At 37.9% G+C, this 23,860-nt stretch overlaps 1 protein-coding gene across 8 annotated transcripts; it reads right to left on the bottom strand.

The window, feature by feature from the left end:
* Nucleotides 1-625: 625 nt before the first annotated feature.
* Nucleotides 626-23,790, bottom strand: MFSD11 (major facilitator superfamily domain containing 11). Of its 8 annotated transcripts, none has more exons than XM_052808652.1 (15): nt 23,616-23,790; nt 21,066-21,225; nt 20,667-20,837; nt 19,060-19,115; nt 17,927-18,034; nt 17,409-17,488; nt 17,214-17,310; nt 14,946-15,004; nt 12,709-12,850; nt 11,812-11,852; nt 10,617-10,682; nt 8,416-8,541; nt 7,238-7,412; nt 6,111-6,246; nt 2,330-5,600 (listed from the first exon to the last, which is right to left on the bottom strand). In XM_052808652.1, the coding sequence occupies exons 3-15, from the start codon at nt 20,760-20,762 to the stop codon at nt 5,433-5,435; spliced, it is 1,350 nt and encodes a 449-aa protein (XP_052664612.1). In that variant the 5' UTR covers nt 20,763-20,837; nt 21,066-21,225; nt 23,616-23,790; the 3' UTR covers nt 2,330-5,432. The 8 variants fall into 8 exon arrangements, with proteins under 8 accessions (XP_052664619.1, XP_052664612.1, XP_052664613.1 ...); XM_052808653.1 differs by lacking the exon at nt 23,616-23,790 and adding an exon at nt 23,251-23,590; XM_052808654.1 differs by lacking the exon at nt 23,616-23,790 and adding an exon at nt 21,868-21,964.
* Nucleotides 23,791-23,860: the final 70 nt, after the last annotated feature.

Genomic DNA, 23,860 nt, shown 5'->3' with positions numbered 1-23,860 from the left:
GAACTGAACCATGCCTTTCAGCCACACAGTTTCTGACTGGACAATAGCCCTCCACATCTACATTTAATTTTAGATAAACAGGACCCAAATAGTCCACAATTCTGATTAATTTTGTGGAGTCTTTCAGACATACAACACTTGAGCTAGGAGAAAAATATCTAAAGTCAGGGGAAAGGATGCTGAAAGAGGAATCCACACAAAAAAAAAACCCCAACATTAGACACATTCTCCTCTCAACGACGATGTCAGTTTTCTTAACATGGGCTCTCGAACAGGACAGGGAAAGAAAATGGGCTAGGACTGAAGCAGCCACCCTGATTTCCCTTAGACATTTCACTGGTTTATGCCATGACTAGAATTAAGTGGTTCAAAAGGGCTGCTCAGCACTAAACCAAACATTTTCATTCTCCTAAGCAGGCCCTTACAGGTGCCACAAAGCACTTCTGAGATCCATCAGTTGAGACTGTGTCTCCCCCTATTCCAAAGCTCCTGGCATGACTGTTTAAAACAGTGACAAAAGCAATTCTGATAACTTAACAAGCATATTAACAAAAACATTGTCTGTGATTCACTTTTATTTGCATGGCTGTGACCATGAAAAGATACACAGAGTCAGTACACTCACTCGAAATCAGCATTTTTATTAGGATAATCATTGTGTGAGCCTGTTCTCAATTATCACCAATTCTAAGCCAGACATCTTTTATTAAAGTAAAAGTTTCAATCATTTAAATTAAGACTCCTGCACAGTGTCAAAATGTAAACAAAAGAGAAAGGATAGCTTGGAGGAGGACATGTCAACAGCCGAAATAACCAAGATAGCACAGAAAGTATGAAACAAATAGAAATTGAGTCAATGCCAGCAGCAGCTAAATGCCCAAACTCAAGTGAACAAAGCACCCCCTTCACCTGCCCACTGAGAATTATTCTCAGTTCCAGATTTTCTCTCTATTGCACTTCAAGGATGTTTTTTCCACTCTTGCCTCAGTGCTTCTCTGTGGTAGTAATGCAGCCTCTGAAGTTAAACTTACCAAAGCAACATTCTGAATGTATCCATGAAAATTACAACAGTCTCAACCTTGCTTCTGAACCAGTGTGGTTATATCAGAATGGCAAGTATCTTGTCAAGCAGCTAACTTCTCAACTTCATCTCCATCTTTAAATTCAACCATTTTTTCATATTTCTGCCAGCACGTTAGAAGACCTACCAGGCAGGGAACAAGGAATACATGGTATTAACTACTGCTGCCATTCAATTAGCATAAGTGGGGCTACAAGACTTCCAAGGAAAATAGTGGTGTGGATAAAGTCTTTGAAAATGCATTTTGCTAGAAAAATTAATGGTCATGATTGTAAGATCCTGTCTTAACTAACATACTTGCACAATTCAAGTCAAAATTGAGTATTGTGTCTACTGACATGACGTTGAAGATAGTGGTTCCTATTTATACCAACAGCAAACAACTAATCATTGCCCTAGAAAATCTCTGAGGTTCCCTTCATACATGCCTACTCTTAAAAGAGAGGCAAGCTGCTAGGCAACCTCTGTAGCATTAATTACTGGCACTTAGACAGGTTGGTGTCCAGGGAACCACATTCCCCAGCTGAAGTAAACACGGAATTCAAAGAAAGTCATGTGGAGCTTTCTGTCTGGTTAGCTGACACACGGTCCTGAATTTATGGTTTTCTACACTTAAATTATTTTGCCATAAAGTTATACCAGCAAACTCCACCAGGAAGTTCTCTTTCCAGTATAGTTTAAAATGGTCACAAGAATTGAAAGAACTATACCAGCAGAAGACTTCATGTTTTTAATAACTGTACCACAGGAGGGCTTCTGCTAAGATAGGGACCTCAGTAAAGGTAATGGGGGTTTTGGGTTGTTTTGGGGTTTTTTTTACTGTTTTTATATCCCTTATGAGTTTAGCTGTATCTGCAGAAACTTACAGATTAGAATTATTTATAAAAAACATTTTATAAATGGTTCTCTTCCTTATCTCAACTTGCTAACATAGATTGTACGTAATGAAATTAACACAACAGAAGTAAAAGCACATCACTTAATTATGAACAAGGTCTACAGTTGTAGAAATTTTCTTTCCATACATTCATATATCAAAATGAAAACCAACTGGCAAGACAAAAATATAGATATGCGTATATGATACGCATTAAAGACTAATTTGTAGCAGCTTCTTTGGCACTCAAATGTCAAGAATATCAGTTTTCATTTCCTCTTTAGCATTAATTTAAAAAACTTGGGGATGTGACATGGCAAGATATTAAACCTCAGTAATAACCTAAAAGGATAAGAGAAAAAAAAAAAAAACAACAGCACCTTAATGTGTAATTTCACTTATAAAGATAAAATCCCTAATATAAAACAAACCCACAATACCACAAATAAAGCAAAAGCCTTTTTTCAAATCCCACTTAATTTAACAGTAAGCTCCCAATTCAGATTAAAGTGAAATTGTTCAAAGGCCAAGGAGCTGCAATGAGTAGGGTGCAGCCTCAGGGCTGGTAAATGCTGATAAAAAGATTAAGAGATGGAATCATAAATAGATGTCAGCATTTCTATTCTTTATGTTGCTATACCAAAAATTTTGACTGAACTAACAATTGTGTATAGCTGGGAGGATTTTTCACCTCCTGACAAATCAAAGAAATATGAATAAGTGAAAAGCAATCATGTGTCGTCATCATCAGCTTGAATAACTGAGGACTGTCTTTTAAGATCAAATGTCAAAAGCAATACTTATATAGTTAATAGTAAAAAAACCCTGGCTATCCATGATGCAGTTTTGAGAATTTCAAGATTTCTTGTAAAACTTGTCACAGAGCAATAATACTTCACTTTAATGACCCAATAAATAGTCCTGAACAGCCTTCTAACATTATCTGATATTGAGTCAGACCAAGCAGAACAGCAGAAAAAAGTAAAGCATCAGGTTCACATAGGTACTGAAAATCCACAAGTCCTAGTTCATTAGTATCCCTGAAAGTTGGTCTCAAAATGCTTTTTGAAACTACATAAACTTATCAATTTTCTTTAATTTCTAATAAAATAGTTCATATAATTCTTATGTGGCAGATGAATATCACAGAAGTTCATCATTAAAAGGGATCAATTTAAAAACCAACCCTCATGAGAGCTGTAACCTAGCTACAATTAAACGGCATTGTTTTAAAAGCATTTATAAGTTACTCATCACCACAAGACCTGAGAATCATGTGTCCCCCCGCCATGTACTGCAAGACAAAATTGTTCTTGTGAACTTTCAAGTCTTTCTTCTCTTGTTGATATATGTAGGGGAAAACAGGTCCCAGGAGGAGTTCAGAGACTACAGTCAGTAATTCCCTATCTTAAAAAAAGCTCTTTATCCCTTTTGGTACTTGGGAGAAAATACAAATGTGTAGCAACGAGAGAATTCTAATCACTGGAAACATCCTAGTGTCTGTACCTTTTACGGTGCTCAGTATATAAAAATAGTATGCTTCAAATTACAGGATAACAGGAGTGGATAAGAGAGAGGCATTAGAGTGCTGCTAGTCACGTTAATCATATATATATTGATTGAATACTGAATGCTTTTTCAGTTTGTTTGACAAATTGGAATGGCTTTGGTAACCCCTCGCTCAGATGTGTGTTCTGTCTCATTCCCTTTTACATCATTCATTAAATCTCCTAGGAATACACAAAGGCTCTCTTTCCTGGCTGTCCTCAGAGATTTCTTTGCTTGCCAAATGTTCAGGTGCCCTCTCATCCTCCAATTAACACCTCACTGATCTTACAGCAAAAACCTGCAGTGAATTTAAAAATCCCTTTCTATATGCCTGTAAAATAATCCCTTTCTGCCATTTTACTGTGCATGAAGAGGGCTGTGCTTCATGGGAGTTGTGTTACATGCCCTCTGTGAGCAAAAGTGACAGCTAATGTCACAGGAAATGCCATACTCCCTCACTAGGTTTAACCTTGGGTACACCTACATAGTTATGACATGCAGGAGCTACTGACACACACTGAGTCGACTTTTTTTTTTAACTTGTCTTTAAAGATAAGACATTAACATTCTGACTGTGCATAAAAAAAAGGTTGGCAAATGGTACTTTTCTAAAAATAGCTAGATGGAGTGTCTAAAAAACACCTTCTCAGTGTTCCATACCTGCTCTTGGTTGCATCTTGTCTGCCTGCTAGACAGAAATATAACTGCAAGTACTACAGAGTCATGTAGACAGATAAAAATCAAGGTGAGTTGCGTTCACTGCCTGTATTGTACCATATATAAGAGTTTTGGATTAAAATTTAGTTACTATGCAAGTATCCTTGTTTTTGCATTTGGCAGAATAAGATTACAGTACAGTCTTCCCAAAATACACTGAATGCAACAACTTACGTCAAGCATTTCAGGTATTTTTAGACTATGCAGTAGAATGAACACTGCAAGACTATTCTTACAGTTCACATTCTGAGTCCGTTTGTACTTTAAAAAGTTATCTTAGACAATGCTCCCATCACAGATTATGATGAAAATTTCATTGAACTCGAACTATTTGAGAGTCTGGGAGGGAAGCCATGTCTTATGGTCCTTCATGCAGCATTACCCTGAGAAAGTTTCAGCAGCTATCCCAACACAGTTCAATTCTGAGATGCTGAACCAGGAGACTGTTTTCAATTATCAATACTTCACAGATCTCAGGATCACATCCTTATGATGGCTAAGAGTAACTTCATGAAATTATTTTAAAATCTTTCGTGTCACACTACAACCTGATTCACTTTCTTAAAAAACCAAAAACCCTGTATCTGATAAAATTTAAGCACATGAAATAGATTAATAAACAAATCATTGGGAAACAAGGAACTGGGTGATACAGAATAAGAAAATAACAAGGCAACATTTCCTACAGAAATACTTCTGCATATATAATTCTTGAAAAAGTCAGTGACAAATTGATTTCTCAGTTGTGCAGATACATTCTGCAATATAATGTACTTAAAAATATCACTCATTCAATACAAGAATTCAAGTGTCTGCAGAACTAGAATATAGGAAAAACAATTTAGGGGGAAAAAAATGAAACTGTAATTCTGTAGTGCATGGTAGAGTGAAATTAGGTAATTACATTCTGAAAGGTACGTCTCAGAACAGAATTGTTCGATACATAGATCTCTACGTTTCCTTCCATTTCTAATACCAGATTTTTAAGAACATGCATACCATGCTTAGTTGATTAAAGCAAGAAAAAAAGCCTTTCAAATTCGGCATTTTTTTCTCCCATGTTTCACATTCAGTTAGACTGATGGTGATTTAGTAGCAGCTTCCTCCATGTTAATCCCTGCAGCAACCTGATCTTTTCACCTCGTTGCATCACTTCACAATAAGCGTGCCTGTGTTTTTCCTTACGTTGAACTAGGCATAGTATCTAGATCAAATGCTGCTGTAGTCTGAGCTACGGGCAACAAGAGCTGCTGCTGCTTGCCACTCCACTGTAAAGAAGGTAATTGTTCCAAAGAAGCCCACAACCACCATGATCAGGAGTTGCCACTGCAGAAGGAAGTAGTTGCTGTAGAAATATGCAACTGCAGCACAGATGGACTGGGAGGAAAAAAAACACAATGTAAAAAGATAATCAGTGGAGATATCCAGGCTAGTATTACTATAGAAGGATTATCAAACTGACATATATACAGTTTAATATGCCAGTCTCAGTAGTATGCTTCTGTAGAAGATATACAATCTTAAAACTTCATTATACTTCAACATATGTCTTGACATGGTACACAACAGATGTAGTTTTTACTTGTTATTTAAACAGCCTTCACTGTAGAAAATGAACACCAAACTCAACAGCATTTGTAGCATTGCAAGTGCCGTTCTCTGGTATTTCAAAACATTTTGTCTAGAAACAACACAGCCAAGGCTTTAAGATAACAGTCCAGAAAACTATTTCCAGCTTTAGAGCATCACAAACAATTCTATACCAAAATTCAGGATGAAATCCTTTGCAGAAACAACATCATTTTTCTCAGCTCATTAAAAAACCCAACCCAGTATTTCAATAACATTCCAACAGTCATACTTTCAAAAGGTTGTGTTGTGTAGTACCTGAACAAACTTGAAGATGGCAAAGGCAGGAGCACTGTCTTCTGAATACAGGAATCCTAAAATACTGAGGAGCTGGGTGTTAAAGCAGCTGTCTCCCAGGCCCAACAGAAAGCTGCAGAATATGGCCACCTCTTTGCTGAAGGAGAAAGAGAATAAAATTTAAAAGCCATTCGTTCAAACAGCTTACACATCTATAAACTATTTTTGACAGACTTATTTGGAAACTGAGAATGGAAGAAAGTTATCAAACTTTAAAATTCCACTGGAAAAGAACTAGGAATGCCTGGCTTGGCAAAAAGAATAGTTTCATCAGATTTTAATTTCTTGAATGCTAACACTTCTGTTACTGTTACCTGCAGTCAATTCTACACTGAATTAGAACCACTACAAGAACTCATTTTGGTGCTTGGAGCCACAAAACCCGCAAGGCAGTGATTAAAAGCTGAGACACACACATGGTGAGTTCATAAAAAATGCAGGAATATTAGAGAAATACTAATTCATTTTGCAGAAAAATACTCCAGTTAAATAAAGAATAGGCACCTGCACAGGCACAAATGCTTAGAATTGCAAGTTAGCAGCCGTGTCTGCACAAACTGACAACACTGTATTTTCACACAAATCGGCAAAAATACATCCCAAAAGAAAGTTGCAATGATGAGATAAGAAAGCTCCCTATATTATTCCCCTAACACTCCAGTTCGACCAAGTGGACTTTGGCAACAAGCGTTCAAAGACTTTGGAAACCAGCGCAGCAGTGCAAGGCCGGTGCTCCATGCTATAGTAAAATTGTTTTTTAAAACACTGTTTTAAAATAAACTGAATTCCTGACATCTAGTACAATAGTTGCTGGTCTCACTATTGTACTAGATGTCAGGAACGTCTGTTCTGAAGTGACAGAATTGCTACCAAACATCCTCATGCTTTTTATTCTTATGCCATTTAAGTTCCTAAATTGGGTGCACACTGGTAGAATATCTACCTTTAATAAAAACACAATTCCTGAAAGCTTTTTCTATGGAGTTAGTCACTACACAGAAAAGCAGCTTCGAGGAACTTTCTATTAGAGGAACAAACTGTTTATATACATCTTGAGTTATACCAGCCAAAGGAAAAAGTTTATATACCTTGGAATCATATAAGCAACATCATCTGTTCCTTCCATAGGAGCAATAGGGGCATCATTTGGCATGTTGAAAAAAATTAAATAAAAGGCTATGAAATGGACAACTATGCCAAGCATCACAACAGGGTTCCTCCCAAAGCGATTATTCTTGCTCAGTAAACCAAAGATTCCTCCACCTGTATGAGTGGAAAAGATTGGAGAATTAAATCAGAACTGAAGATGTAAAGAACAGAACCAAACTTAAAACACTGAAAAAAAAAAAAAAATGCTGAAAACTTACTGGATAACTGAAAGATTGACAGACATGAAAAGAGACCTAAGGAGTCTGCCAGATCTACCAGACCCATTTGCCAGATGACATAACCTTTGGGTTGCTAGAGATGTCTGGGAAACATGGGCAGGAGATTTATCAGTTGATTGCCAATGAAGACACTTAAGCTTTTTGCCAATATTTTCCCAGTAGCCACTGTTCTCTCCAGTAGTGCAACAGTACTAAGAGAAAATGGATGGCCTTGTGCTTATCTCTTTTAATTGCAAAACCATGCATCTCTCTATGGATCTAAGTTGCTAGTGAACAAAGATAGTGTTTGGGTTTGGTTTTTTTTTTGTTTTGATTTGTTTTTTTTTAAAAAACACTGCAGTACTTGAGTTTAAGCAAAAAAAAATTTTACTTAATGAACATTACTCATTCAATTTTCTTCAAATATCAGATCTCACTTAACACAAGCTAACTTTTTTAAAGAAAGAAATCTTTAGTGTAATAATTTTTTAATAAATTCAGAATAGTTACATCACTTAATAATAAAAATGTAAACAGAAATATTTAAAAAAACAGAATATCAAAATGCTGAAAATCCCCTAATAACATTGTAGCCTAGTGTTTCACCCATTCTAAGTCTTGTGTATTTCTTTGCACTAACCCCAAAAGAATACAAAATCTTAGGATTCATAGTCATCAGTATTTCACATCCCAGTCCACATTCACTTTACATGGTGTAATGGATAATTCACAGCGCAATATGGAACCACGGTGACAATTTTATTTCTAATATTTCTTTTTTGTTCACAAAATCATTGCTGGAAGCTTGAAAGACAGTATTCAGTTAAATACAAAAGAAACATTTTGAATAACTACATCGTAATCCTTTTTTGTCTAGAAGGTAGTAAATTTAGACTCACCCAAAATTTCTCCAACACCAATAAAAATACCAGAGAGACCAATAAGGCTTTTCTCTTCACTGCCAAACCTATTCACAGCACCAATACATGTTCCATATACTCCAGAAAAGAACGTTAATATTAAACCTTTGAAGAAAACCAAAGAAAACTTATAGATTAACTATTATGAAAGTTATGAAAAAATTCTTTATGTTTAAAGGCTGTTTTTCCCTAAGGTAGCTTTCAAAAACATGTATTTAAATGAGGTATGCATAATGGAAGAAAACAGGGAATTTTAAACTATGTAATTATGATATTCTCTTATGTCAGTTTACAAAAACTATATTAGAAAAAACAGTGTCACTAATCAGTGTCACATGCTCTCAGCTTCAGTACTGCTTCTGTTGACACAATCCCTTTATATAGTTTATATTTCTACTTTTCAACAACTTTGGCATTTCATCCAAATGGAAAGTGCCATGTGAAATAACACTTAAAGTAACTGAAGAAATAAAGCACAATTTCAGTGTAAGTTTCCCCCCCCCAGTTATGTCATTCCTAAGAAAGACTCCCTGCATCCCCAAATACCAGTAAAGAGGTAAGACTCCTAAAATGAACTGCTACCTTTCTATACATATATAATGAACTAACACTGAGAAAGAACAACTGCTGTTTGTTTAAAACTCTTTCTTTCTACTGCCATTACTGTGAGGAAAGGTAACGCAGCTGCATCCAACTAGCATGACTATAAGCAACCAGTGTAAAATATCAATTTCTTAATAGAAAGTATATTTAAAACAATGCAAAGTGTTATGCTTAAACAAAGAAAAGCAGTTAAAAAATAAAACTGTTTCTAATTCACCTCCTTTGTCTTTCGCTATTGCAAAAATATGGTACACTATATCCTGCTCTACATGTAGCATGCTACTTAACATCGTATATGAACTGCATATACCCCTCAAAAAGGGATGAACTTTAAGTAGTCTTAACAATCCGACCATTCATTTTGGAAATAAAAGCTTTTGTTGGCCTCACAGGATTTTGTATTTTCCTACATAAGGTGGCAATATTGACCAGGAGCCACCAGATGGCAGCAGCTATTTTTCCAAGCTGGACTGATTCTTTTTCTGCTACCTTTAAGACCAAATTGCATATTAATCAGGCAAAACCTGACTGACTCCCTTCCTGTGTTATCTTGCTTCACATTCCCATTGCACTAAACGTCTAAGAGAAATTCAAGTTAGTTAACCTGGGTTAACACAACATTGGAGATGCTGTGAAGTAACTTGTAACTCAGATTAGTAGCTGGTGCAAGCTGACTTCATAGCTACCATTGCTATCTCTTTACCAGAAGCTGACTGCAAACTTTGGCAGATGTTATGGCATTGTTTATAGTTTGTTCGCATCTAAGTTTTTCTTTTCACCTACAAGAGCTAACAACATAATGGTGATTCAGAGCTGAGGTTCGGAAGATGCATCTATTCTTCCTAAAACTTAATTTGATCGTAAACAGAACCGCATCAGAAGCCAAATAAGGAGCAAGAAACCCCCCAAAAATCCGTTAAAGGATCCCAGTAACATTTTGAACATTTTATAGTATTTTTGTGGAAGAATCACCTCAGTATATGGCAAAAATAAATGTATTTTTACTTCACAATTCATACCTCAGTCTAACAATGGTAGACCAGGTTTAACTAAAGTTGCTAAAAAGAAAGAGACCTCTTGCCACAGCAAATACTAATGACAAAAATAGTTGAAAATGGCTAAACTTTTTCCCAATAGAACCAAGACTAAAATGAAGACTGTTAGTAATCTCCCATGCCTCAGTGGAGGGGACACTGAAAGTGTATTCTACAAAAATAATTTTAATTCAAATGCAATGCAATTGCATTCAACAATCTACAACCAATTGATACTGTAATGCCAAATCACACAAAAACCAGCTATGTAAATTTTGCCTAACCCTCAGTTTGGGTGACCCAGAACTGTACTGAACCAAGCATTACTACATCCGCCAGTATTTACAGATTTAGGTGCACCGCTCCTCCCATACAGAAACACTTTCCAGAACACAGAAATGTCATAAGTGAGTAACTTGTTCAAAGTTAATTGAAATATTCAAATGTCTGCAGAGATACGGAATTGCAATCCTGCCCTGGGGTTAAAATTCCAAACAATGCCCTGACACTGCTACATGATTGTACACTCTGCTTGCTTCATACCTGTGTAGGCTGTTGTAACACTGAGAAGCAGAATCTCTTTGGTGAAGCTCAGCTTTATAGATTTCTCTGTAAAGACATAATAATGGAAATTAATATGATAACACTATTAAGACAATATACACTTTCTTCTGCTCTTTGCAAAAACAGGTTAAAATTATGCAAACTGTGACTTTATTACAGCCAACAGAGCGCTAAACAAACCAACCCTGACCTGCCCTTTAAAAGAAATGTTTCATCTGAAATCCCTTTTTGTAAGAAATGCAAGGGGGGAAATATTAAAGAGGGGATACACAGTTTTCAATTAGCAGACATAAGACATCTCTCAGTTCATGGTGATTGCCTCCTAAAAGGATAAGTAAAATTCTCAGTGAAGATCCCCATGTTCTCAAAACAAACTTAACAGTCACAGGCAGACCACATCAAACTTCGACAGAAGCTGCAGATGCTCCAGTTCAAAATTGTTGGTTTTAAGTGGTATCATTTGGTGACAAAATAAGACAACATGTAACTTCTCCTTTACCTTGTTATGTTAGTGTGTTGGTTTTTTTTTTTTTATTTTTACACTCGGTTTCCCAAGTGGTGACCTGTTCTTTTGGAGCTCATCTACAGAAGGTATTGTGAAATAGCTTGGACCTGAAACTACACCAAGGAAGTACCCCTCCAAATTTCTCCTGGACTATACTAGTATGTAACCAAAGTGAAGTTTACTTCACTTTCTTTGCTTGCAGTTAAGCTTTGTTTGTATGATATGGTCACCTGAAAGGAGCACTTCTGAAGTGCAGGCAGCCGGCTCACACCAATCACACATCAACAATAATTTTACCACGTGTTACTTCAATGGTCCCCAAGATTTTCCAGCTGCAAGCCCCTTTTCAGCTAGGCTCAAAATCACAAATACTCACATAGACAACTGAATTCCTATCATGCTCAAAACTCACCAGTCCTGTGTCCCTATGTGACCTGTCATCTCTGGTCTGAAGACCGTTGCCATCTGGCAATCATTCTTCCAAGCAGGCCATACCTGAAGGTCTACATTTGAAGTGGAATAACTGAGATACATTCTTAAAACCTAATTTGTTCACAAATTTTTGTTCTAAGTGATTTGTACATGATCAAATTATCAGCAGAATCATGGAGAGCTGGAAAGGATATGTCAGTATTTCTTGAAACAACTCTTATGTGAAACAGTACTTACTGAAGGCAGCCACTGCTCTCATCATTTTGTTTTGTGCAGACCTGGGTAAATAAATGACTTAGTCAAAATGGAAAAAGAGTAACAACACTGTACCACTATACTGGAAGGCAGCTGAATTTTTCAAATTTTCTGTACATTTTCTAGCCCAGCACTATATACTGGAATATGCTAATATATTATTAAAAGTTTCTGAGAATCTACACTACTAACCACAAAATTTTTTTGCTTTCTGCACTAGTGAATGCTGCTCAAAAATTAACCTGCTTAACAGAATCTTTCTTCTGAGCACTTTTAGCTTTGAACATTTTTTCACTGGCATACTTAGTGATGTTTTTCTAACATTTTCATTGTTCTTTAAATAAAGGAAAAATATTTAAACTGATGTCTCAGGCAAAACTGTACTGAATCTAGCTATCTGTGTACCTACACATTTCTAACGTATTTATCAGGGTGGCATAGGTATATATATATATATTTAGAGAAGATATGAAAAACATGTTTCAGTATGTAAAAGATAACCTATAAAAAGGAGTAATTTCTGCTTATTCCAGCCTTTAAACTGGGCTGATGAGGGCAAGACAGACTATGAAAGGTAGATACATGTTTAATAATTATTAGTGGAGAAAAGAGGTAAAAGGTATCTTTCCAAAGGCACTTATTAATGGAAAAACTTTATGTGCAGTACTGCACGCCACCCTTGAAAATATGCCATATAAAGAACATTAATTCTCACTTGTTAAAGTATATATACTTTTCTGCTAAATCTGTAAATTCTACAGGTTGTTGATAACATTCATGTATCCAGTGTAGAGGGGAAAGTGAATGCACGATGTTCCATTGAGGAGTAGGAGCACAAACGAGTGTGTGTGACAACATGTTATTGCCATAAGCACTTACGAGCTGTCCCCCAGGATTTCTTTAGCAGAATCTTCCTCCCCTGGAGCTTTTGTGTCCTCTTGTTTCCTAATCAGAAAGAACAGAACTGTGCCCACAAGACTGATAACAGTCAGAGCAATGAAGACAGTTCTGCGATCACTCTCTGTGGAAAAACAAAGAAGAGTCATAACTAGATGTGCAAAAGCAATTCAAACCAATTCAACTACCTTCAAAGAACTAATACAGACATACTAGGTAACAACGTTTAAATGCTTACTAATTTTCTAACTTACCTTCCACGTGAAGCAAAAGGTACCCAGCTGCTGGCAAATTCCTGTCTCAGTTATATGATGCTAATAAAATATCGGCGTATTAAAGAGTGTCACTTGCATTTTCTGCCATGCAAAGGCTATGACCAAGGAGGAGCCAATTAACAAAGGAAGTGCATAAATTATTAGCAGAAGAAAGCACATCTTTCAAGACTTATATAATTCAGAGTGGACATAGCAAAGTACCCCAAAACCCTTCAGATTCCTCAGATAAGCTCTTTAGCAGCATCAGAAATACTAGCACTGTAACATCATAAACTGGTAGGCTTGTAAACTACAAAGGCCTTAAAACCACTGAAACCTAACTGACACAGCATACAGTGTGCAGCTGGAGGAAGGTAATTGCTGCCCTATGCAAGAGCTCTGCTGCACTAACCAACTTGTTCGGCATGGGGAAGTCTGTAATACAGAAGTCATTCCCATTTACAAATATTAAGCAGAAAAAAAAGCCAAGAAACAGCTAATAGGTGTGATTGAACCAGGGTATGATTCTGAAGATACTGCCTACGTTTGTATTTACTTCCCCTTTAGCTTAAAGGTAAACATAAAATTGTTCTACATCAATTAAAAATAACACATATGATTACAGATCAAAAAAAGTATGTGCTTCACCTTGAAAAGCCTGTAAAAAGTGTCTCCAATACTTTCAATAACATTTAAGTCTTTGTGTTAAAGATGAGGGAATGTGGGAGCTGACCTTTGAAAATTAACCTGTGCTGCACTACCAAGCCTATGTCTGTGGGGAACCTGAAAAGACAGATCTAACAGAGATATGAAGTGGACTATTCCTCTCAACTGGGCAGTATTTCTGAAGCCTGACAACTATCATTTAAAAATCAACATCTTATTCCTGATTGACTGTAGCAGAATTATCTTCATCTTTTAAATGTCAAAAGAATTGACCCTTCTAGTAGGTATTTTACTTTAAAACTACAATAAAGAAAACTTTCACAGTCATTATAGAATAGGACAATCCACCCTATTTATTTAGAAAATTATGGTTTTCCAGCAATACTCGGGTTTTATAATTAAAATCTTACATTTTGCTCTATTTTCACCATTGCCATTTCCTTACCTGATACTCCACCGCACCTTGCCTTGCTTACTTAAGTGGACATATCTGCTTTAAAACCAATGAGTCTCAACCACTATCCAGCTTCTTAATATTCTTAAGATTACTGTTCTCTCTCCTGCTCTTTATCAGTCTAGCACAATGTCAAACAAAAGAACTATAGTATTAATTACAATCCCATTAGGAAGTTAGTCTTCACAAACTATGCCAAGAAAGGAAGACTGAGTTCTTCACACACTCTTCCAGCAATGCTGCCAGTTTAAGCAGCAGCATCCGACTCTCAGTCCAGCTGCACATACCAACCTCTCTTGCTACTGCTTTGTGCCAGCACAATCAGTGCAGCCATGAAGGGAACTGGGATGGTTTTCCTTTCTTTTCCTTTATTTCACAGGTTAATCAATCTCCAATCCGATTTAGGACAGTCTACACCAGGAACTTACTTCGGAACAAGATAGCGTGTATATTAAACATATAGCAGCCATTCCAGAATACCTTTCCCCAAAATATGTGTATTTTGGCATAAGCGTGTCTGCACAGGGAAAATCCCAGAGTAGCTGCTGTGGAAAACCTTATTCTAAACTAGCATTCCGAAGAATTTCATAGACAATATCCTACAAGAAGGTACTCAAAGTGCATTGCATGCAGGAAAACAACATACATAATACAAGGGCCGTGAGTACCATGGAACACTGAATCAAAAACATACTCCAAAAATAGAGTATATCTAACAATAAACTGGAAAAAAATTGTCTGCTATTGTACAAGTTCCTTGCCATTTTCCAGTTCATTATTTCATCTGTTTATTCATGCTACCGTATTTTAAAGGGTGGCCTCTCACACAAACAAGCAATACCCACCTGATATGCGAGTTTTTCCTTGCCAAGCGAAGTAGATATAGAGGTTTCCAAAAAACAAGCTGTAAACAAAAAGAACAGCAAAGGTGAACTGCACTTTTTGTGGTAAGATTAAGGCTGTAGCATCACGGTAATACTATTCTATGCAAAAAATAGTACTATGCAATTGTGAAAGAAACAAAGACACTAGTCACTCTCCGTGCAAACTGCTTACTCTACGTAAAACTTCAAACAGTACAGGATTCTTCCCCATAATGATGGCTATTCATTTTCAGCAATCAAGACACAAGGTGGTAGGAAAAATGAGGAAATCTGCATCTAAGTTGCCTCTCTCTCTAATTTTAGAAGGGTACAGGTTAGAAAGCTGACATATTTATGGAGATGATTTTGTAACACTTCTTTAGAAGAGTCATGTGTTTTGTCTGAAGTATTGCCCCAGCAAGGCTAAATTGGTTGTTAACAGCTCAAGGGAAATTCTGTATTCCTACCTACAGTTTCCTGAAATACAGTAAATCTGAATGAATAGTGATTCAAAGCAGCCTGAGACAAGTTTCCTCATATAAAGCCATGCATTTTACTCACTGTAAACCACACAATTAGTTGGGTTTGTGGAAATTGCTGCTCTGATAATATACTGGTATGTTAATTATGGAACATGAAACTTAAGGAACACAAGAAGTATGCCACTGGCTCAGACTGATGTTCTACTAATCCAGCATTCTGTTCCCACGACAGCATTAGCAATGCCGTCTAGTACAGGCTCACCAGCCCAAACACTTTCTGCAATTCGTTCCCCTCATTATCTCCCAATACCCAGAATTGCTGTATTATGGGTGGTAAAAGGTATCTCTCTTCAGGAACCATTTGTGGACCTGTAGCCAATGAATTTGTTTGATCCCTTTTTGGTCTTGCTGACACCATCCAACTCTACACCACCCTGTGGCAGCAAGCTCCAAAAGTTTAATCACCCATTGTGTAAAGAAGCACTTTATCTGTTTCAAACCAATCTTCTTCTAGTTTCACCAAGTGACCTGAGTTCTAGTACAGCAGCATTTGGTGAGCAAGAGTTCTACATTCAGCTCACCTACTGCCTTTGTGTTTTAGTAACCCATCAGTACAATCCTCCTCAGACAATTTTTCTCCAAAGGAAAAGAGTCCCAGCCTTTTTAGTCTCTCCAAGTCAGCAGCTCTATTTTCTTTCGCATTTTTGTTATTTTTCCCCAATACCCTAATTACATTACACTCTCGCAAGAGGCATAAACCATATCCGCACAAAATACTCAACAGCAGCAACACAGCATCCACTACCTTGTTCTCACTACCTTTCTTGATGCTGAGGCTTTTGTTGACTTTTTTGGTTGAGGCAGCACTCAAAGCTTAATATCAGAGAACTATCAGCAACAAGACTTCTTTTCTGACTTCTGACTGCCACGTCCAACTTTAGTATCTTCACTTCAACTTGTCAGTGAGCAGCCGGGTCTGACTGCTCCCTCAGGGAAGGGGGGCTAGGAGTCAAGGGGGATTACACATCCAGCAGAAAAGTTGCCTCATGCCAGCTAGAGCCTAGCCTCGCAGTACTCAAGCAGGGCAGACCCAAAAATTGTAGGCAGGGTCAACCAAGAGTCCAGACCATCATACAGGTTTGTGTTGACAAGGCAGGTCTGAGGTCAAGCCAGGAGATCACTCCACAGGCCAGAGTCAGGTCCAGTGATTGCCACACAGGTCCACAGTGACAAGGCAGAACAACACCAAGATGAGAAGTCAGTCTGTGGATCACCAGGATCCATAACCAGGCACAGTCATGACTGTGGCTGAGCTGAAGACCCATACTCCTCCAATGCAGCTCCAGAAGAACTAAAAGCCCAGGGCTGAGTTTAAATGGGGCTCCTGGGCCCATGGGCAGATGGGAAGGGTGTGGTGGAGATGCCAGGTGAGGTTGTTCAGGACCATTAGGGCTTATTAGTGTAGTCAGGATCCTGACACAAATTAGCACAGCCCTCCACAATCAACAAGATTTCTATTATGTCAAACACTCCCCTAACAGAAATGTATCTTTTTAGCATGTTGAGAGCAGAGGCTTGCAATATGTAACCTTCATTTGTTGTTCTATAATGCACAATAGCAATAGAAATGTTGCTTCCAGCTCTCCCTCCCACTTCACTGACTAGAAGGTACCAGTAGAGTATTTTTTGATGCAGTCTCCCACTTATCAAAAAGTGTAAAAAGTAGAATGTGTACACAACCAAAAAAAGATTAACAAATAAAGCTTACCTGGACTGTAAGAGTGCCCAAAATACTCCACTGTTCCTTCCAATGGTGTTTTCATCAGAATTTACAGTCAAGCAATTTCCCTGTGCTGTCCAGAGTACTGAAATATACACAATATATTGCTCAGGAAATAAAAATATTTTAGAGGTATATTCAAATATAGCAAAGAATAGTAAGCAGTGTAAGAACAATGCTTACCAGCAGCTGCAATGCCAATAAAAACAGAAGCAGTGTAGAAAGCCCATGCAGCAGGTTGGATAAAAACTGCAATATACAGGCTAGAATAGAACAGATCAGTTTATTGAATATAGACTTAAAGTAGACAATGCTCTTTAACAATCAGATATTTCACTTAGCTTCTAAATCAGCTACTCTCTCTTAAGTGACACTGGAAAATAGTTTAGGTCGTACGTGAAAAAAGTTAAATCTTTTTACTCCACTAAGCATGTAGAATTTTTGTTTTTTATATAGTCATTAATCTGAGACCACAACCTGAACTCCACGGTCAGCAAAGTCTGGAAATGATGTGGAAAAAATACACTCTGCTTCCAGTAGGCTGAAGTACTCTGCAGTAACACATCTACTGATACAGACTGTCTCTGCAAGATACCTTCCTTAGCCAGTATAATTTCATGTATGGCATGGTAGCTTTAGGTGTGAAAAAATGAAAGAAAGATTTCAAAGGAAGCAGACAAAAATTCAAAATTAATACTTACCTATAAAATATGCCACTAACAACCATGGAGAGTTGAGGTCCTACTATTGCAACCACTGAAGGTGATACGAGATTTGAGGCAGAGAATACTCCATAAATAATGGACATGCTACATAAATTAACAACAAAGACGATTAAGTACTTAAAATAAAATAGAGGCTATAAGTGCAACTGATTTCAAAATGTTCAGTCAATTCCAAAATACCAAGTTAAGTACATACATAACTTAAGTAACTGCATAACTTGCATGGTCACACATTTCCTTCCTTTCTTCTGTTACCTTCACCTATTGCATCTATATGGGTATATAGGAGTGTACGGCATTTCTTAGATTGCTGAATAGAGCCCCAAACTATTGCAGGCAAGCACATCTTGTAATTTACAACACACATTTGTCAAACTGTGTCTTAACAATAGTTATTGTATTTTTTGCCCAGTACTTCTAGAGGAGAATGTTCCAGAGCCTCATTCGTCTACCAGTGAGGTTTCTGTTTTCTGCCAAATATGCCACAGAAATTTTATAGATATATTTTGTGCCGGTTGTATTTTTAGTTTAAATTAAGACAGTAAATCCTTCAAAGCAGCAACCAGGTTTTCCTATATGACAGATTAATTTGGCATACAAAAGGTCCCTGATCATGCTTGGCAAGTTTGGCTATGCCAGTGCAATAAACAAACAGAATAGCTTTTCGTGGCTTTGCTTCTCATCTTTCTGACTGCTCCTTTCACATTTATGTTGCAGTATTTCCTGGAAGTTGATCCACACCACCTATCCTACATAAACACACAGAGGTGTACAAGGGTAAACAACCAAGGCCTTAGTTAGTAGTTTTATCTGAAACTTCCACATTCTTCATCTCGTAAGACAAAATGCTGAGAATGTGATGACAGTACGTTGTTTTTTCTCCCTACAAAGAAAACATGCAAAACAGATATGTAGTTCACCTAGAAATAATTCAGAGTAGAAGTAGAGTGAATGTGAGAAGCCTATGTTTTAAACTGCTTTAAGTATGTTATTAAATTGTGAAGTCAGCAGAACACTGCAATCTCTTGAGGGTGTATCTCTACCAGATGGAATTATAACTAGCTTCACCCTGCAAGGAGCAAAGTATTAAGAAGATCTGTGTAAATTACCTTGTGTAGCCACTGCCATGAAAATCCGTGTTGTTCAAATTTGTGATAACAGTTTGCTGTGAGGAGAACATCATACATTGTAATATGTTAGAATATATCCTGTAGTTTGAGAACACTTGCATCAGTTTGAAGTCAGTATCAAACGTTAGAATTAATCCTTAATAGACTCTACAAAGTACTTAAAATAATTTAAAGCACTAATTACAACTCACAACACCTCCACAATGAAGGTGAAGGAGCTATTTTGCAGGGAAACATCTATATTTGAAGCAGTAATTAGTACTTTAGGATTATATCATGATTTCATCAGAAAGCTTAAAATATTTCACAAAACTTTTGTTTCACTAAACACCCCTCTTAGGCAGATATGTATGACTATCTTAATTTCAAAAATGGGAAAAAAAGGAGAAGTTTCAAAATACTCTTAATTTGACCTAACTATGAGCTTCTGATAAGACTTTCCGTTATTTTCAGCTTCCTGTTATTTCCCTGTTCCTTTTTTTTCCCTTCAGTCAGCTTTAGTGATCATGAGACCATGAAATGAGTTGGACTGGCAGGCAGATCTGATTGAAAGTCACTTGTAATGACTTTAATGACAATAAATTACATGGTTGCATGATCACTAGGTCCAATTCAGTGGGGTGCTGTGAAGTCATTGCAGAACTTCTAAGATCACTGGGCTGTACTTATGTACTTATGTACAGTATCACACTGCACTATGACTTTTACAAAAACTATCCTAAGTAGTTATTTCTATAACACAGTGAAGGACATTTGTATGTCTGAACCCAGAAAGGATTCTTCTTGCATGCAAGTAAAAGAGAAGCTGTAAGACCTGTAGGCTCAAGAGGTATGTTGAAATCTAACTGTCCTTCAGGCATATAACTAACATTGAGAGCAACTCAGTAAGTTAGAGGATCTGGGCTGTCAGCAGAAGGATTCTAAAAATTTAAATAGTAAGAGTGCAACCTGCTTTTAATAGTAAATTTGGATTATTTTATGCTCAATTTTGCTTCAGCACACAAAAAGATACCCGATACTAAAGCAGTAAATTACTTATTCAGATGGAAGGTGACTTGGCAGTTCCAGCAATTGTGGAAGTCTGACTACTTGTCATGTGTTATTCTCATACTCCCCCTCAATGTCTAGTTTGTTAGAACAGAAAAATACATTAGATTAGGAAAAACACTCCAGGAGAAACTAGGGGCATAGTTAATAATAACATCTTAGGCAAGTATTCCAAAAGGGACTATATAGAATAATCAGAAATATGGAAGGCCCAATGTAATTCAATTGTTAGATATTGCAAGCGTCAAAACAGACACTATTTTAAAGTTCAAACATGTGGTAAGATTAATTTTCTACTTTCTAAGCAATCAGACACAGTTACATATGTAGCTATGCTATCTTAAAGATATAAACTCCTTAATTATCCAGTTAACCAACTTAATCCAGTTAACACTAAACTAAAAGGACACAAAATGTCAAGGTGTCTTGCACATTAAAAAAATCCCAAATAAAGCAATTATTACATTAGAGTACACAAAAGACAAGAAAGGATGAATAACTGTGATAGAAATGTGGCATGTTTTGAAATTTACACCTACCGCAATATTTCCACATGTTTGGAAAGCAGTGAATATAAACATAAATGAGACTCCCAAAATAATTATGTTGAAAAGTTTTTTTGATTCAGGAGACATTTTGTGTTTTCTTGCCAAGTCCTCAGCTTCACTCTGGAAAAACGCTATTTTCTTTTAAAAGTTTTCTCTTAACCTCTGTTAAAAACAAACAAGCAAAAAGAATAAAACAAAAAAAAGAAAGCTTCAAAAATGATAATTACTATGGGCTACTTATTAGCTGCTAGGACATAACCATCAACTAATCAAGAAATCAGGTAACTCTCTTAAATAATGTACAGCAAAATCAGTAACTTGGAAAAAAAAACCCAAACCAAAACCAAAGAAAGGTCTGGTACAGAAGGCAAAGACCAAGATTCTCTCTACCTTTTCCCATGAAGCTGACAGAGCAGACTGCAGTATGTTACTTCTTCATGACATCACTTTCCCCCAAACGAAGCAGTTTTCCAAATATCGAGCTAGTTCATCAGCTCAGTTTCTTGCCATTGTTCTAAATCAGAATTCTGGTCCACAGCCTTTAAATCACCTGACAAAGGAAAGATGAGGCATTTGTACAGGAGTCACTTGCATGCATGTTGGACAGGAAATAAGGAACATTTCACAATCTAGATCAGCTGACCCAGCCTAGAAAGCCCTTGTGCACTATGGGAAATGCAGTTTTATGAAAGCACACTTTTTCTACTTGAAAGGTTAGAAGTCTCCTAAGCCTTAAAATAAAAAGATCTATACTAGTTTTTAAGAATTAATATCTCTATCCACTAAATAATAACCAGCAAGATAAAAGAACAGTCTTAGAAATTCATCTAAGAAAACTGCCTAATTAGCTGAATTCAAACACACAAATAGTCATTCCAAGGGGAAAATTATTCCCACCTCAGAGAAACTACATAGCTCTATGCTACCAACACATATGCCCTGCACAGTGCTTCTGCCTTTCATTGTTTCAGTGACTCAGGAGAGGAAAGTCTTCATAATCTTTCACTGCTTTGTCTCAAGGAACAACATTCGGTTTTAGTAATTACATATCCTTAATATTTTACTTCACAGTATTTCTAAATAATATATTTAAGATCAATTGACCTTTTAAGTTTTGAAGATCTCTCATAAAACATCAGCAAAACTGAAAGAGGATCACACATCTTGTATCGACTGAATGGCTGCTTTTTACTGTTAATATCTTCTGTCTGTTCTGTTGGGCCTCCAAGTCAGGATTGGAACATTCAGCTAAAGCAGCTCCACTTAACTGCTGGCCAAAGAGGAAAGGAAGGCAATTCAGAACTGATTGAAGTAAATGACAAATCAACAAATTTTACCTCTGCTACCTACAGTAGAGGACTGAAATCAAATCCATATCCCAGCTATCATTACATATTTAATACTCTTTTAATTCCCAAGTTGTATTAAAAAAAGTAGTTTTTTCAAAACAGTATTTATTTTTTACTTGTGGAAGAAAGTCAGTATGATTATTCAGAGGCTGCTTTGCAAAGATCCAATTAGAATATCAAGGTGGTTTTTTTTAACACAGGCAAAGCTCTCTTCTTTTTTTATATTACGAATTTATAGTAACAGATTTTTAAGATCCTCTAGGCACTGTGTCCCACTCATGCCTTCTTCCCCTTGTACCAGCATAAGCATTCATTTAGCTGCACAGCAAACTGGGCTGGTGTGCTGGACCAATTCTTCTGGCAACAGCAGCAGCTTGTACTGAAGTGACTGAAACTAGGGAGGAAGGGACACTGGAAACTCCCTCTGTCACTTTAAGGAAAGAAAGGATTTCAGCAGATGAATCACAAAATTTTTAATCAAAATTCTCGGGGAAAAAAGAACAAACAATATAGCATGAAGCAATACAAAACGTGAAAACCAGTACTAGTTTATTTGATTTCTTAAGTCTTTTGTAGGAGGAAACAAACTATTGCTTCTGGGTTTGTATTGATGTCACTGCTTATTTTTATACCTTTTCAGTGAAAAAGTTACTAAACACAATTGCAGTAACAGTAAGGATTTCAATTCTAATACTGATTTTGCTTTCTTGTATTGATATTGTCATTGCATTAAACTAATCAGTAGAGAAGTGCCTCTTCGTTTCTGTTCTTTTTTTTAACATAGTATTATGAAAGAGATGGGTAGAAACACTTATCATGGTTGTAAGGTGAGAACTAGGTGTTATTGTTTATGCTTGGAGTTCGGGCGTTTTAGTCAGCGCCTGAAGTGACAAAGCGACAGCTTTTGGAGTGGGGGAGCAGCTTTCACCGAATTCCCTAGAAAAAACTCAGGGAATCTGCTTGTCATCCCTCCACAAGGGCCGTGCTAATCTTCTCCCTTGTTCCAACTGTACCACGCACGCTGCCAAAGCATGAACTTGCAGAGATCGCTGTGTGTGAAGAAGGATTTCTAACATTTCCCAGCTCGCCTGGCAGCTCGCTCCCAGGCACCGATGCAGCCGCGGGAGATCGCCTCGCCAGCGGCCTGCGCGCAGAGGGCTGCCTGCACGGCTCTGCCACCCCACCACAGAGTGCATCTACCGCGGCGCGGACCCGGGAAGCCTCACCAGGGACCGCGACCGGCGGGAGGTGAAGGAGAGCCCGCGAAGCGCCCGCGCAGGCCTGCCAGGCCCCCCTCACAGCGCCGACCGGAGCACACGCCCGGCTGCAGCGGGAGGAGGCAGGGCGCAGAGCTCCCGCGGCAGCCGCCCCGGGAGGAACGCCCTCACGGCAGCCCGAGCCGAGGACCCCGACCCGCCTCCCCTCACAACCCGCTCCCCTCCGCGTCCGCCATCTTAAACCGTCACCTCCCCGCCCGCGCGACAGGCGATTCCCTTCATTAACGCTTTTTTTTTTTTTTTCACGCGGCGGAGGTTTCCCGCCCGTTCTCCCCCTGGCAGAGACTGGCCTCGCCTTATTTCCGTTTTTTTACCGTTTTCGGCACACATTGTTCAAAATTTCCCCGCCTCCGCCGAGTCCTTCCGGGTCACGGCGGAGCCGCCGTAACGGTCACTTTCCACGGCAGGCGAGTTCTTAATTTAGAGGCCGGTTTTCCGCGCGTCTTCCAAGGCCGCCTCCGGGATCCGCGGCCGGTGAGGAGAAAAAGAACAAAGACGAAGCTGCCCTCGGGGAGGCCGCCGCCGGGCGAGGGGCAGGCGGGGCAGCGCGCGCCGGGCG

The sequence above is a fragment of the Harpia harpyja genome, chromosome 14 (assembly GCF_026419915.1).
Source record: "Harpia harpyja isolate bHarHar1 chromosome 14, bHarHar1 primary haplotype, whole genome shotgun sequence".
NCBI classification, from domain to species: domain Eukaryota; kingdom Metazoa; phylum Chordata; class Aves; order Accipitriformes; family Accipitridae; genus Harpia; species Harpia harpyja.
The sequence above is the reverse complement of the archived record's forward strand: the minus strand, read 5'-3'. Positions and strand labels throughout refer to the sequence as shown.